Source organism: Protobothrops mucrosquamatus, unplaced genomic scaffold (genome assembly GCF_001527695.2).
Source record: "Protobothrops mucrosquamatus isolate PMUCROS unplaced genomic scaffold, P.Mucros_1.0 scaffold2126, whole genome shotgun sequence".
Lineage (NCBI taxonomy): Eukaryota > Metazoa > Chordata > Lepidosauria > Squamata > Viperidae > Protobothrops > Protobothrops mucrosquamatus.
Genome location: NW_015388226.1, coordinates 29,872 through 45,759, shown reverse-complemented (window position 1 = coordinate 45,759; position 15,888 = coordinate 29,872). Strand labels below are relative to the sequence as shown.

General features: G+C 36.1%; 1 protein-coding gene across 1 annotated transcript in view; it reads left to right on the top strand.

The window, feature by feature from the left end:
• Positions 1-15,888, top strand: part of LOC107294843 (neuronal acetylcholine receptor subunit alpha-7-like) — a gene marked incomplete at its 3' end in the record, with an annotated part of 77,108 nt that overhangs the window by 31,898 nt on the left and 29,322 nt on the right. Inside the window, exon 3 of the mRNA XM_015824108.1 lies at positions 15,307-15,351. Within this exon, the coding sequence (XP_015679594.1) occupies positions 15,307-15,351 (45 nt within the window). The remainder of the gene's footprint in view (positions 1-15,306; positions 15,352-15,888) is intronic.

Genomic DNA, 15,888 nt, shown 5'->3' with positions numbered 1-15,888 from the left:
TGCCTGGAGGCAGGACAAGAAGCAACGGGTGGAAACTAATCAAGGAGAGAACCAATCTAGAACTAAGGAGAAACTTCCTGACAGTGAGAACAATTAACCAGTGGAACAACCTGCCTCCAGAAGCGGTGAATGCTCCAACACTGGAAGTTTTTAAGAAGAGACTGGACAGCCATTTGTCCGAAACGGTATAGGGTTACCTGCCTGAGCAGAGGGTTGGACTAGATGACCTTCAAGGTTCCTTCCAACTTTACTATTATTATTATTATTATTATTATTATTATTATTATTATTATTATTATTATTATTATTATTATTATTATTATTATTATTATTATTACATTCAGTAGTATAAAGGATTTCAAATGGTGAATAAATCAAAGTACTTCTTTAGTTTCTTGAAATAATTCCTACTTATTGCAAACAATTCTTTTTTGGGAGAAGATGTTGGACTGATTGAGATGCCTGAGATATTGGCAACTTTAAATAAATAAATATTAGCCTTATACCACAACCCTGTTTTGTATTAATATGAAACTTTGGCTTTTTCAGGAAACCATTAGGGGGAAATAAATATCCCTATATAAAAACTAAATTATTTATTCTGTATATAGAATATTCCTCTTAGAACATGATAATGTACACTACCTGAGAAGATGGAAACTGTCCAAGTAGAAAAGGATGAGGAGGAAAGCTTTCTGGTTTTCACCAGTTAATATTAGCAACAAAAAGCCTTATTTTTCTTTTTGATAGATTCTTCAAATAAAAAAAAATGGGGAAATATATTCCTAGCCTTCCCGAGGTGTTTTTATATTGCTTATCTGTAATGGAGTGTAGCCTGAATTCCCAGGAGGGAGGGGCTGCATTTCAGAGGACAAAGAGGCAACGAAGCTTGGAATGTTTGGTCAGGAGAAAGAGAGTAAATGTAAGTCAAGCACATCTAAGGAATTATTCTGATATAATTCCCCTCACTGGAAGATATGTTATTTCATTGAAACCCAAAGTTCAAGTTCAATGCTTCATTGAACCCAAAATTCTTTTCATACAGATCTGTCAGTTGCATTTGTTGTTCTTCAGTTGCTCAGTATATCAATAACTGTTCTTTTGAGTTCCTTGAAGTTCATGCTTGTGATACTAATAATAGTATCTAGCATTTTATGCCAATCTCATTTGATACTACCTTGAGTTTTTCCAGGCATCAGGATCTTCTCTATAGTCTCTTGCTTCTGCATTGTGTGTTTAAGATATTTAAGCTTCAGCTTTATTATTAATACTTCCAGGGAGCTGTCTGCTTTATCTATTATGGGATACTTTGTGTGTCTTATTATCTAGCTCGCATAGTCATACATTTTGACTGAGAAGACCACGAACTTGATAATAGATACTTCTGTTGGCAGTGTGATATCTTCAGTGTTTTGTATGGATTTATTATAGTCTTTCTCCCAAAAACGTCTTTTTATATCTTAGCTGTAGTATTTGCCATGTGGATTTTTCAGTTCAGAAAAATAGTCTGTTACTACTTCCACTAATTCTTCAGTTTTGGATTGGCACTAGGAATTGATATAAACTTTTTGATTTTGGTTTTTTTAAATATAAAATATCAAAATGCTCTTGCAGTTCTATCTTTTACTGCCAACAGGGAACTCCGTAGGTCTTCCCTATTTCCATCCAAGTCTACCTTATTTCCATCCACTAAGGAGATACTATCGGCATAACTGGGACCATTAGTATTTTCTTCTAGCAACTTTGATTCCAATTTCTGTTCCTTCCAGTTTAATGTTTCTTTTTTTAAAAAAACAAATTTTATTGGTTTTTTTTTCTTTTTATAAGCAAGTGCTTGAGAAACAACATGGTGACAGGGTAATCAATTATCCAAGAACAAAATCATACATATATAATTCAGATTAAGTCATTAAAAACTCCCTCTCTATTCCCTCAAATAATGTATTATATTCAAATTAATGTATTTTTCAATAAAGTTAAATCAGTCAAAACAATCGTCATTTCATCTATATGAATCCAGATCCTGTATAGAGCTTTACTATTTAGAATTACCATATTCCAATTTAGCTTAAATAAACATATTATTAACACTTCAGGTGTCTCTCCTTTCCCTTTTTCCTTAACATAATCAGTAAGTCATTTATTAACATCATTTGTTCTTTTATCAAAAATCCCTCTTATTCTCCTTCCGTTACAAAATAATTATCCTTTCTAAAAACAAAAATATTACTCCAAAATATATATTTCTACTCTATTTTAAATCTATGATCTATCAGTCAATCAATATCTATATAAAACTCCTTTAACCCACTCAGTAAGATTTAAATCCAATCCAAATAATTGTTATATCCACAACACACATATTAATATAAAAACAAACAACTTCTTACTAACTTCACATATTTAATTAATCTTTATTCAGTCTAATGTCTTATTCACCAATCTTAAACCTTGAGTCAATCCATGTCTAAAAAGCCTTTTAAACCAATTGTATACAGTTTTAGGACGCACTCTTAAATCTTATTCTAGCTTTCTTTTTGTGCCAAATAGGTTTCCATAACAAAGCCTCTATATCAACATAGGTCTCTCTTTGTTCCTTGTAGTATCATTTGAATCAAAGAAGAGCATCCCCTCCTCTGTTTTAGAGACCTGACTCCTTTGTAGATAGTCCCTTGTTGTTTTAAAGATTCAAGTCTTAACATTTGGGTCTGTTGAGTAAGACACTCAATTATGTCCAATTTTATGGTTAGTAGTTGGTTATCAAAGTTATCATGGTTCTCAATTAGTTGTATTTGCACCTCCATTTCTGTTGATTTTAAAATTGTGGGTGGTTTAGTTACAGTCATTTTTTGTTCATCAGGAATCTCAGTAGTTTGTATATAAGATGAAATAAAATCTTCTTTAATGTTGATTAATTCCTCTTCTGTTGTTTTTTGGTCTGTAGAGTAGTCAGGTAAAATCTGAAGATCAGTTTGTAGATTCAAAGTAAAGTTTATTTTTTTTATTTCTGTAGTACTCTCTTTTATTTGCAGACATATTTGCTCAGTAGCTTCATAGATTTTTTCCAATATAAGTTTACAGTTGAGTTGTGAATAGGGTTTCTCCATTTCAATAGTGACTAGAAACAGTCCTGTTATCTTTTAGTGGAGGCTATATTCAGAAACATTTAGCCAGTGTCCACCCCCACAAATTTAACAGCTGTTAAATTTCTTTGTCTTTTCCCTTTTATGATGATCTGAAGGTGAAAACCAATCTCAGCATCAAACAGAGAAAAAAAGACAGTTGCAGTTTTGAATTTCTCCACAAGGTGTCCTCAGTAGACTGTAAAATCTCTTCCCAGACACCAAAAATGACGTTAACAAAATCGGAAAAGAAAAAAAATAGTATTCTTCACAAATAAACTAAATCCAGTAATAAAATTCAATAATAAGAATTTTTCCAAGACCCCAAAGTAGATGAAAATAAAAAATAGTCAATTAAAGTTAATTTTCATTCCATTTTCAAAGCTTCTGATCCCACACTCACAAACGCCGCTCTCTTAAAGCAGGGAAATAGTTCCCCCCCCAAAAAAAGCTTTTTACAGGAAACAAAAAAGAAAAAAGGACTGAGAGAGGAAAAAAAAGTCTCACCCGGATCAACCACGGTGGTTTTTTATGCTTAGATGTTCTTCTGACTTCTGGTTACAGCACCAAAGTGATCGGCCATTTTACTGGCCGATCTTTTCTCCGTCGGCCCTAAGGAGCAATCTCGAACCATGGAAGGAGCTGCCGCCCCTCCACAGTTGACGAGGACCTCCTCAATGGTAGCTGCCCCTCCAGGGCGGCTTTTCGACCCAATTAAGGGTCTACCGGTAGAGGGAAAGCAGCCGGCGAAGAGAGCAGTCTCTCCGCATCGCTGCAAACGCCGCAATCCAGAACCGGAAGTCCAGTTTAATGTTTCTGATGATACCTTCTGCATATTGGGTTCAGTAAATAAGATGAGTATATACAAATTGGCCATACTCCTTTCCTAATTTTGAGCTAATTATTGTTCCACATTCCATTTTAATTGTTGCTTCCTGATGAACATATAATTTACATATAGCAATGGATTGGTCTGGAGTACAGTAAATAGGTATACTTGACTTGCAGTTAAAAAGTATGAAAATGAATTGATCAATTGCTTTGTTGAACTCAAAGGACTTGGTCATAAGGAGCCTGTCTGCTGCATCATTACCTCCTTTTGGGACCTTGGTTTTTCCAGTCAGCCTCTACCTACTCTCTTCATCTGGTATGATAAAGAGATGCAGCAGAATTAGCCATCCACAAAGCACAGTGCCAATGTAAAACTACATATGACATTAGTAACTGGGAGACATGCCCAGAATACTGACTTGGGCAGAAGCATAGGTTAGGAATGGGGAGAGCTTGTCTGATGACTGAACTGCAGATGTCTTTCCTAGTTACTGCAAATGTAGTCTGTCTCGCCACATATATCTGTCCAAATAACTCAGTGTTGCTTCTTGTCATTTTCAGTGAGTTTCTAGCATTACAGGACGTTCCTGATCTCATTTTAAATACCAATGACTGTTTTACCACCTAGCTGTAACACCTACAGATATTTGGAGAGATTCCTACGGCTAAGCTAGTTTGTTTTTATGGCTGAAATCTGTGTAACCTATGAAGATTATATCTCAAAATTCTTTATAATGAGCACACATCTCATAATTTATATTCCAGCATACAAGGGGATACTAGGTATGTGTGATACGTGATATGTGTTAAAAAGTCTTATGGTTGTCTAATTGTAGGTTTGGAGGATGGATAGATGGACACATATAGGAAAAGACAGAATGTGTATCTATCTAAAAAAAAATACTGTATATTGGAAACAGCTCTGTGCAATTTTAGGTTTTCACCTCTACTATGAAATGCCAGCAATATCTTGAGATGCCAAGAATTGAATTGGGACTTTTTGCACGCAAAGGATATATCCTATTGTTGAAATATGGCTATTCTAAATATATAGAAATGCTGGCTGTTCAGCACAATATTAGTATATTGTGGTTTCAGGTCATGTAATAGAACAAAATAAACAGTGATGCCCCACTTTGTTTGCTTACAATAAAAGCATAATCTGGATTGCCTTTGCAGTCCTGAAAAAGACTGATATTGACATTTAATAAACCCAGAACTCTCCAAATATTCTTTATCTAATCTTCAACTGATGAAATTTCATAGCTTCTCTTGACAATTTTCTTTATTTTCTCTGTCTATCTTTAGAAAACTGTTCCTTTTTAATAATAAAAATCTAATAAAACTAATAAAAATTAAGAAAAAAAGAAAAAGAAAGAAATCAAAGAGAAAGCTGAAAGTGCAAGAAAGGAAATAAAAGAAAAGAAAAATAGAAAACAAAAAAGATACAAAGAAGTGTAGTGCAATCTTCTTTACAGCAGTTACACGCACCATTATAAATTTACCTCTTTCTGTTACAACTTGTCCCTCCTTCTTTCTATAATTTATCAAAAACATAAATTATGAGATCGTATTTTTGCGTTTCCCACAAAAAAGTCTGGTTTCAGTCAGCATATTGTCTTTTCTCTAATCAAAGAAGTCAGTTTGGTCATTTCTGCAGGTACAGTCATCTTCACCAGCCATTCCCCCATTGTAAATATTGCTGAGTCTTTCCATCTATGTGCATAGAAAACTCTTGCTGCAACTGTCCTATACAAAAACAAAGTACCATTACTTTTTTCCAACTCTCAGCCCCAAAAGAAAGACCTCTGGTCTCAATTATATATTAATCTTTAAAAATCCTCTGACTCAGTGTATGTATTTGAATCCAACATTTTCTAGGGTTTTTTTTACACATCCACAACCATGTTAAAATATCTTTCTTGTAAAAATTCTTCCTGATATTTAAGCTTCTCCAGTTTAAGCCACACTTCTTTCTTGTCCTTGAATGAAAAGAATGATATCATCTGTTTCCCTAGCTGAGAAATACTAATCCAGTTGCTTTCATTTTTAATCTTTGCAATCTTCTCTCCTTTTGTGCCACCAGTCACATTCAACGATTAATACTTTAGAATAATCACTGATGTGTCATTTCCTTCGTTGCAACATCTGCGTGAAATGTGCCCTTGAATATTTAAAACGACAAGTCATGCTAGTGACATCATTATGTAAGCCACTAACGGAATATGTATGTAATATTTAATGCACTGCTTAGAAACTTTAGTCACTTGGTTGGCGACACAGCCTAGTACATGTTTCCTGCACGCTTCCAAATTGATACCCATAAAAATTTTCTAAGACCCCATCTGAGAATATTGTTTATTTTTTAGAATCTCTCTTCTATCACGGAACTTGGTGGCTTGCGTAAAAGGTTACTCACAAATGCCTCATCACTACTCAAATGCCCCAGCACTACTCAGCATCCCATTTCAGTGACTTGCCAGTTGATGATTTCTAGCTGAATGTGCAAACAGCTTTTGTTTTATGTATTTAAAATGCTACTGCCCTCTTTTCAATCTACAAATGGAAGTCACAACTAAGCTTTTTTTTTTTGCTTCCTGATGTTTTTTTAAGCAAACCATAGAATGTAAACAGTTCTGAAATTGAAACTTCTGAATCAGGTGGATATGTGACCACAAGGGCCGTAATGCGGTTGGCCTTTCAGTCATTCCCAGAAATGTATTTGTTATTTTCGTAGAGAAATTAATAACAGGTAATTTGTTATTTTCTAGAGAATAAGGGAACTTGTACTTCAGCAAGAAAGTGGCGATAAATAAGGATCACAGACAGGGCAATCTGAACTGATCTTGTGAAGAGTTCCAATGTAGAATCCTTCAAGGACATTAAACGCTTTGTTAAGTGATGAATTATCAAAGTGAAGGAAAGAGGGAGACTGGTGTGCTTTCATTTCTTTTTCTTCTTTTGGTTAAACTCCCCCATTGATGCCAATGAGAGAGAATTAATTTCAACTAATGTCTGGCATAGATTAGAAGGAGGTTTGAGGGATTGTTGAGGGAACAACAGAGCTTTGAAGCTTGCAGTTCTAAAGCACTTATTTTTATGCTCATTTTCTTATTCTTTGATCTTCTATAAGTAAAGGCTCTTTGGTAGCATTCAATGTTGAAAGGGGAGATCCCATCTGGTCCTTATCTTTGGGACAATGGAGAATATTTGGAAATTGCCGTTATGTCTCCTGCCAGTTTGTAGGCATTAGCCATTCCTCATAGGATTTCATTCATAGATTCGTCAGTGTCTTGGTAGGCTCACTTAATTTGCTCCAATGTTTTTGTTGAAACGCTTGTGCCAAAAACTGAGTACAATACTAAACTTTAGATCTTAAGGTATCTTAATAAGAGTTTGCATATCGTTTTTGATACAAAAACCTACATCTTCTGGTGATGCATAATCAACACTACTCTGCATTGTTCACCTCCTTGTCCTTAAAGTGGTGCAGTTGGTCTCCAGTGTGGTCTTTTTTGGGGAAAATGATTGCAAATATGAGAACAGAGAGCCTGCTTATTAGCACCAAGTCCTTAAAATCACCCGCCAGCATAGGACAAGCATTTTGAATGTTCCCAAATGAGTTGCGAAAGATAGACCTTGAAATTATTGCATCAAAGATTTGTTAAAGAAAGCAACCTATGTGGTAAAGAAAGACATTTATAATTAGAACGTTATATTTGGCTATCTTGACCCCATATGCCAAATACACCACAGAGTACAGTTGTTTTTCAGCAGCTGTATATCATTAATGCTTCTAAAAAAAGGAAGACCTTGCTGAAAAACTCTGGAGTTTTCTCCATCTGGATATTTATTGGTCAAAATGTGAGACCCCTTCTAAATAATACTATACCAGCTCACACATTTTAAAAAATGTGTTTAACATGGATGGCTGCCAAACGTCTATCTTATCTCTATCCTTGACAACGGGGTGTAGCTAAATGCTTTGCCAGCATAAGAAAAAAAACATCACTTGGTCCTTTTGAAAGTGACCTGATTAACTCCTAGAGCACAATGGCTAAAAATGAACAATCAGAGATATCTAAAATTGAAGGTCTTGTGCAAGCAATGAAGCTGATCCAGGAGACAGACAAGCCCTTTGCGGCTTTAGTGCGTCTAACTAAAGACTCCAATCCTGCCCGTAATACAAAATGGCAGTTAAAGCCAACAGAGAAATGGCCAAGATTCAGTGTCTTCATTGATTAAGATAACCTTGACCTTCTGATGGAAATGGGTAATCCTGCACAAAAAAAGCTCAAATAGATACCTTATCTAACAACTGTGCACAACATCTACTTTTCCCCAACCCAAGTTCTTGAAAGTCAAGATGAATTATCCATCAGTGTTTTCCCCATTTCACTGACACCAGGTAATGGTGCAAATAAACTCTCCTGTGAGCAAACTTGCAGCACTGAAACACGTCACAGCTGGGAGAGGCGCCTAGAATGGAGTATGTAGTATAATGGATAACCAACAGCTCTGGTTCGACTGAGCATTCTCCATTGCAAACCCGTTTCATCAATCACTCCAAATCAAACTTCAAATATTTTATAAGCATAAAATATAATCCGGCTCCAGGCAAATAAACACAGGTCATAAAGCCTAAGCTGATTTCACTGAGGAACTCATAGGAAATATTTATCACCTAATCTAATAATTTCATCTCCATTGCCCTGTTCTGCTCTTGCCACTTAAAGCCTCACAATTTTCTTTCACCCCAAAAAGCTTTAATCTCATGTTCCGCCATCGGTATCTATGGTATCACTTGGGTGCTCCCATTCCTGTGTAAAAAGTGGACGAGGCTACCCATATAATAAATTGATCCCACTAGAAAGAACCTCCTTCACCAGAACAGTGGGTCCAATTTTGCAGCCAACCATTATACTGACTTGGCAAGGGACAAAGGGTGATCTCCCTGATTTTTTGGAACACCACTGATTGGAAAATGTTTATATCTAGGATTTAATCACTAAAATCATTTTATTTTGTTACAGAAGACTTGGTCTCTAGAGCTCTCAATACTGCGAGTTTATTCAATGCGCTCTGTTAATGCTGCCTCCACTGCCACAAGGGATCATGCCCATGGAGATGTTTGCACATGGTTATCCAACAGTATGCTGTCTCCAATTATACAAATAAATGAAATGTAAATAAGACAGTATTAGTTACCCATCTGCACTATAGCACTATACCTACAGATCTATAGTTCAAGAATGATTGCAAGAGTACAGAGAAGAGCAACAAAGATGATTAGGAGACTGGAGGCTAAAGCATATAAGGAACGGCTGCTGGAATTGGGCATGTCTAGTTTAATGAAGAGAAGGACGAGGGGGGACATGATAGCAGTGTTCCAGTATCTCAGGGGCTGCCATAAAGAAGAGGGAGTCAAGCTATTTTCCAAAGCGCCTGGAGGCAGGACAAGAAACAATGGGTGGAAACTAATCAAGGAGAGAAGCAATCTAGAACTAAGGAGAAACTTCCTGACAGTGAGAACAATTAACCAGTGGAACAACCTGCGCCAACACTGGAAGTTTTTAAGAAGAGACTGGACAGCCATTTGTCCGAAATGGTATAGGGCAGTGGTTCTCAACCTTTTTAATGCAACCCCAACCGGTCGTAAGTCGAGGACTAAACCGGTCGTAAGTCGAGGACTAAACCGGTCGTAAGTTAAGGACTACCCAACCGGTTGTAAGTCGAGGACTTTCCCTGCCCGGGAGCGCCGCGCATGCGTGGTTCCGCCCCCTGCACCGACCCAGGCGTGGCTGGCAAGCGGCAGAGACGGAGCAGGCCGACTACCAGCTGGCCCAGCCCAAGGGAGGTAAGGCACCCGCCGGAAAAGGGAAAAAAATGGTGGACAAAAAAAATGGCGGACCAAAAAAATGGCGGACAGCCTTGCTTGGCGACCCCCATGAAATGGTCGATCGACCCCAAATGGGGTCCCGACCCACAGGTTGAGAACCACTGGTATAGGGTTTCCTGCCTGAGCAGGGGGTTGGACTAGATGACCTTCAAGGTCCCTTCCAACTTTACTACTACTATTATTATTATTATTATTATTATTATTATTATTATTATTATTATTATTATTATTATTATTATTATTATTATTATTATATAATAAGCATATACCTGCGGCTATCTAGATGTTGCCAAGATTTATCTTTCAACATCCATCACATTGCTGGGGTTATTATGAGTTCATATATAGCAAAGTCTGGCGTGCCAGAGGCTCTCCCGTGAAGTATACAAACGTTGATTATTAGTCTATTGATTCAAGAAAATCTATATCCAACTCAGTTTCTTTTCCTGTGCAGCATAGCCCTTATTTTTTTGCACACATTTCCCCCCTGAAATTAATCAAAGTAACTGATCTGAATGAAGAGGTAGGTTGAATGATGAATGAAAAGGCTAAAGAAGATATGTCAGAAAATATGAGTAGGCGACGGCTATGTTGTTATGGGTGTTATGAAAATAGGAATCTACAGGTTGGTAATAGTATTACCTGGAAGAACAAGATATGATTTTGGGGAAACATTTGTAACATGCTGAATGAATATGATCCAGGGTTAGATGGCATGCATGGATGTACAGGTAGGAGATGAGAGACTGCAGAAAATGTCATTGGATTTTAATAAATCCAGTGATAAAGGAAAACAGTGATTGATGCACACATGCACAGAAACAATCTCTTTTAACATAATTCTAAAAGCAAGACTACTTTGATTTTTTGTGATAAAAGTCGGAGAGCATTAGGATACAAGGGTAATGAGAGATTCTGAATTGTTATTATTTGTACAGATCATTACTTGGCATTGTCTAGACTAGATGGAACTTTGAAAAAATGGACATGGAAGAAAAGGAAGAATCTGAGAGAGCCGAGAGAGGAACAAATAAATTTTAATCACTGATGTCATGATTAAAATGCAGTATTGCAGGCAAACTCTGTTCAATCCTGATGACTCAGCTTTCCATCCTTCCGACGTCGGTAAAATGAGGATCCATATTGTTAGGGCAATATGCAAAACATTGTAAACAGTTTACAAAACATAGCGCTGTAAAGTGCTATGGGGTAGTATATAAGCCTAAATGCTATTGGTATTGCTAAATGAAAAGGGGATATCAAGATGGTAATGTAGAAACTGCTTGGAGCAGAGTGAAAATAATGTTATTGCAGAATGCCCCAGAACTAAGTAGAACTCCATTAAAAGACACTTGGTAGAGTAGCAAAGAAGCTGAGGAAAAGAAAAAGAAAAATGCATATAGGAGAATGATTGCTGCCAAAAATGAAGGTTTGAGGAATGTCTGTGTGTTTGTGTGTGTGTGTGTGTGTGCATGTGTGTGTGTAAAGATACTGTAGTTCAAGAAATATGTCAAAAGAGTACAAGGAATTGCAAAGGTTAGTAAAGTGTAGTAAATGCATAGGGATTCTGATGGAAATAAAAAAAACTGTTTTCAAATGAAGGAAAGTGTATGGATAAACATGGAAGAACCCTTCACATATTCACAGTGACCTTTGCAGATAATAAATGCATAAGGTTCTCTTTTAAAGATTTCCAAGTTGTGACAGCAACAGTAGTTGGTCTTCTTCCACTTCTGAAGTGTGTGTGCAGAACTGTGTAATTCATTCCCTTTGTTTGAAAATTCTGATTCTAGGCCTGGACATAAGTTCCTTACTGAATTACTTTTCTTTTATAACAAAAGGGAGGTGGGAACCAACTGTGTAGGGGAACAGGTCAAAATTGGCCCTTCAAGCAATTCCGAACAATGGGATAGATTGTTAAGTTGTCTTGACTTCAGGCAATAGAAGGTTACCTTCAGGAGTTAGGAAACCACGTGAGATGTGAATTCCTATTAGTGGGAAATTATTGTTTTTGAAACTTTTTAGAGAGGACCTACCCACCCTCCAAGATCTCCACTAATTGCCGAGGACATATCTATTAAAATAAACAGCTTATCTATACAGCTGATAGTTATTGTTGTTTGTTGTTTGACTGCTCTGTGTTATAACCTCCATATACTATAGATGGCAAAGGTAAAAATATTTATTTGTGCTATTTTTAAGAATGGATTTTGTTGCCTTGGATACCTTTAACAGGAAAAAGTGGTACAAATATGATAAAATAAACATCCACAAGGATTTGCTTATATTTGTGTGGGAGGAATATGGAATTTTGCAAGCTCTCCTAAAGATTGAATAGTGTCCTGGCTCAAAAACAGGCTTACCATTTCAATGAGAAGTAGATTTTCATTCCGAAATCCCCCAGCTCCCTTGAAACTGTCAGTACAAGGACTTTTATTTTCTTGAAGGTGTTACTAACAAGAAATGAGCAATGCTGGGAAGATTGATAAAATGATTTTATTGTAAAATATGGAATTGGCAATGGTAAAAAGGAATACATCAACATTTCAAGTCATGCTGCCATTATCAATGCAAGTGGCTCCTAAGTGAATTAATTCTTAATAAAACTGAAGTGACTAGATAGGAAAATAATTCTATATAATTTATAATTATTTTATTTTTAGTTTTGAAATTTGAGGTATGGTAGGAGATGAAAATACTGTTCTATTGCAGTAAATAGTGGTATAATAATAGTAGTAGTAGTAGTAGTAGTAGTAGTAGTAGTAGTAGTAGTAGTAGTAGTAGTAGTGATAGAGTTGGAAGGGACCTTGGAGGTCTTCTTGTCCAACCCCCTGCTCAGGCAGGAAACCCTATACCATTTCAGACAAATGATTATCCAGTCTTTTCCCCCCCTTCTTTCCCCCCTCTTTTTATTAGTTTTATTCATTTATAACATAAAATGTGAAAATAGAAAAGCAAATAGTAGGGGACAACAGTAGAAAAAGGAAAAACAAAAAAGGTGTGAAGAAGGGAAGGGAAAGAAACAAAAGGCATTGACTTCCGACTCTCTCTGTTGCAGTAAAATCAGACATTAAAATCAAATCTCAACTTTTTACATTTTTATAATAGTATGCACTAACCATTTCTATATCGGTAAATCAGTCTAACTGGTAAAACCCAAAATCATAATATCATTTTTTTCCACAAAGTCCAGAAGCGGTTTCCAAGTAGAAACAAAAATACTTATGTTCTTTTCTTTTATCAGTACAGTCAATTTGGCCATCTCTTCTTAAAAACTTCCAGTATTGGAGAATTCACAACTTCTGGAGGCAGGCTGTTCCACTGTTTAATTGTTCTAACTGTATAACTATAACTCAATCTAGTGCTAGAACTCTGGTGAGAAGAATGGAATGTTTTAAAACGTCAGTGTATTCTTTCACTGGTTGTTTTTATTCATCTGATCTGATCCAGAAGACGGATATGCTTTGGATCACATTGGCCAAGGAACGTCAGTTGGCATGGCCCAGCCAGATGGTGTGTTTTTTCTGCTGTAGCACCCACTTTGAAGAACAATATTCCTCTGAAAATTAGGATGTCTTCAACCCTGTTGGTCTTTGATAACGCCTTGAAGAGCTTCTATGTCTGGGCCTTCACACTCTCAGGGCCCCACCTCCTGACTGTGCAAGTGACTGTCAATTTTGATATCTTCTTTGGCTGCTGTGTATTTTAATTTTTATATTTGTGGCAGGAATTGTTTTCAACTTATTTTGAGATGGTTCACCACCCAGAGTCACTTGTTGACTTAGGTGGCCATATAAATTAAATGAATAAACAAACCGCTTCGTCCATAAAAAGCTCATGAGTCTCGCTGCTTCATGTGGAGGACTGGAATTCTGGATTCATGAAAACCTTTCGGATGAAAGAATCTTGATAGTGATGAAGAAGATATCAGATGTCAATGCTGCCGAATTGAAAATATGCCTTCAAGTTCCCCACTGAGTGTAATATTTGGATATGTTGTGGACATTAGATGAGAAGAAGAGAAGTAATAAAGACATGGGACCATGACTCTTATGCATAATCTTATGAATTATGTGTGCAAGGGATATGAATTATATCTTCATTCCTGCATTCAGAATATTATCTTATGTTTCTTTTACAAAGGGAGAATTTGTATGCATCTATACATTTATTGAGACCAGTGAACTTAATTGTGGTTGGACTCATTTTATGCTGCTCCTATCCTGTTGATTTTATTTTTGTTTCTTTCCCTGTTTGTTTATCCCAATACCGTGATGCAATAACCCCTAGGTAAGGATTTAATAAATATTGACTGCATTCTGTAACAGAGAAATGCTGACACACTTCAAATGAACAATATAGTTACATATAGTTAATTAAACTTTGCAGGAACTGTAATTGATTTTTCTTCCTCCTCCTTACTCTTCTAACCAATCTGCTGGATGTAGTTATCTAAGAGAAATGCATAGCATTTCATGCTTGCAGACTTCTCTTGCTACAGAACTATTTCTCTCCTCCCATTCTGTCTCAATAACCTGAGCTCTCAAAAGCTGCTTTAGGAGATTGGGGAATCTTCCAAAGCAGATGCTTGGGGCGAAAACAATGTCACTTGGTTTTCCATGGAGCAAAAGTGCATCTATTGATAGAAGCACATCTCTGTGTTCTACTCAATGCTACAAAGTTCTCTGCAGGTTACCTTTGTTCACTGAGACCTTCATTCTCAAAGTGTCAGTTTTCATATGGTCAAAAGTACATTATTTATGAAAAATGGAATCAACAGCTATTGGGCTACAGGCCCCACTTGTGTAGAACAGATACCCACACTATCTTTAAAATGTGTGATTTTAATCACATTTATTTTTTCTTAATGTCCTAGGAAAATAATTCCCATTAATTGAAGGAATACTTTTCATTACTGTCATTGGATATGTAACAAATCAAATGCAGCGGTAAATATAGCAGCTATAGAACAATTGTGCAAATAGAAATGAGGGAAAAGAATCGTATAACATTTATGAAAAGCATCCATATCTATTTTATATTAGCTACTGCGATTCTAGAACCAAAAAAAGACCATTTCCCAGTTAGCCACCAATTCATCCTAAAGAGTTTAAGAGTGATATACTTTTATACTTAAAGCTTACAAACGGAATAACATTTATAGATTTAAAATATATTACCAATGAATTTTTCAAGCACTGCTATAAAGAATCAGGAGCTATGCAGAATTTTGCCACTCTTAAAGAATAATACAAACAGTGAGTCAATCCCTCATCTGCCAAGTTTTTTAATAATTAGAACAATAAAAACAGTCTATAATAAGCCTATTTGAATGTCTGTAGGCTCTACGTGTACTCGTTCTGAATTCTCCTGAGCCCATCTTTTAAAACCATTGATTTATAAATAATTAAGAAAACTGCTCATTTAAATTATTTTTCCTCCTATTTTTTTAAGGATGAAAAGAACCAGGTCTTGATAACAAATGCATGGCTACAGATGGTGAGTAAATTTACCTTTATTCTGGGTGAGCCATTGGCTGAATTTAATTATTTGCCAAAGAACAGATTCTCCAGATGGAGAAAAGAGTGGCTGAAGCAGAAAATAAATCCTGCATATTTAAAGTTTATGTTAGTTATAATTCTTGGGTTAGAGTAATGAATGGTTTGGCTTTATTGGATTTCAGACAAAGCAGAATAATTTCTGGAAGAAGTCTGAGCCAGATTAATGTTGAAGCTAGATTTCAATTTGTGCTGAAAGCTGAACACTGCAAATTGTCCTTCCTCCCAACCCCTAATTTAGTAGGCTCCACATTACCCTGTACTTCTCGCTATATTCCTTATTAATGCTTCTGTTGCTAATAAGGCATGCTGTCAGAGAAATGCAGAATGTGATATAATCTGGTTGATCCTACTAGGAATTACAAACAAATCAAATCCTCTGATTGCCATTTTGGGTGACTGCTATACCTCTACCCTACCTAGCCCATAATCTTCCCAATATTAACCTAACAGTTGTATTCAGTGTTATTGTATATTA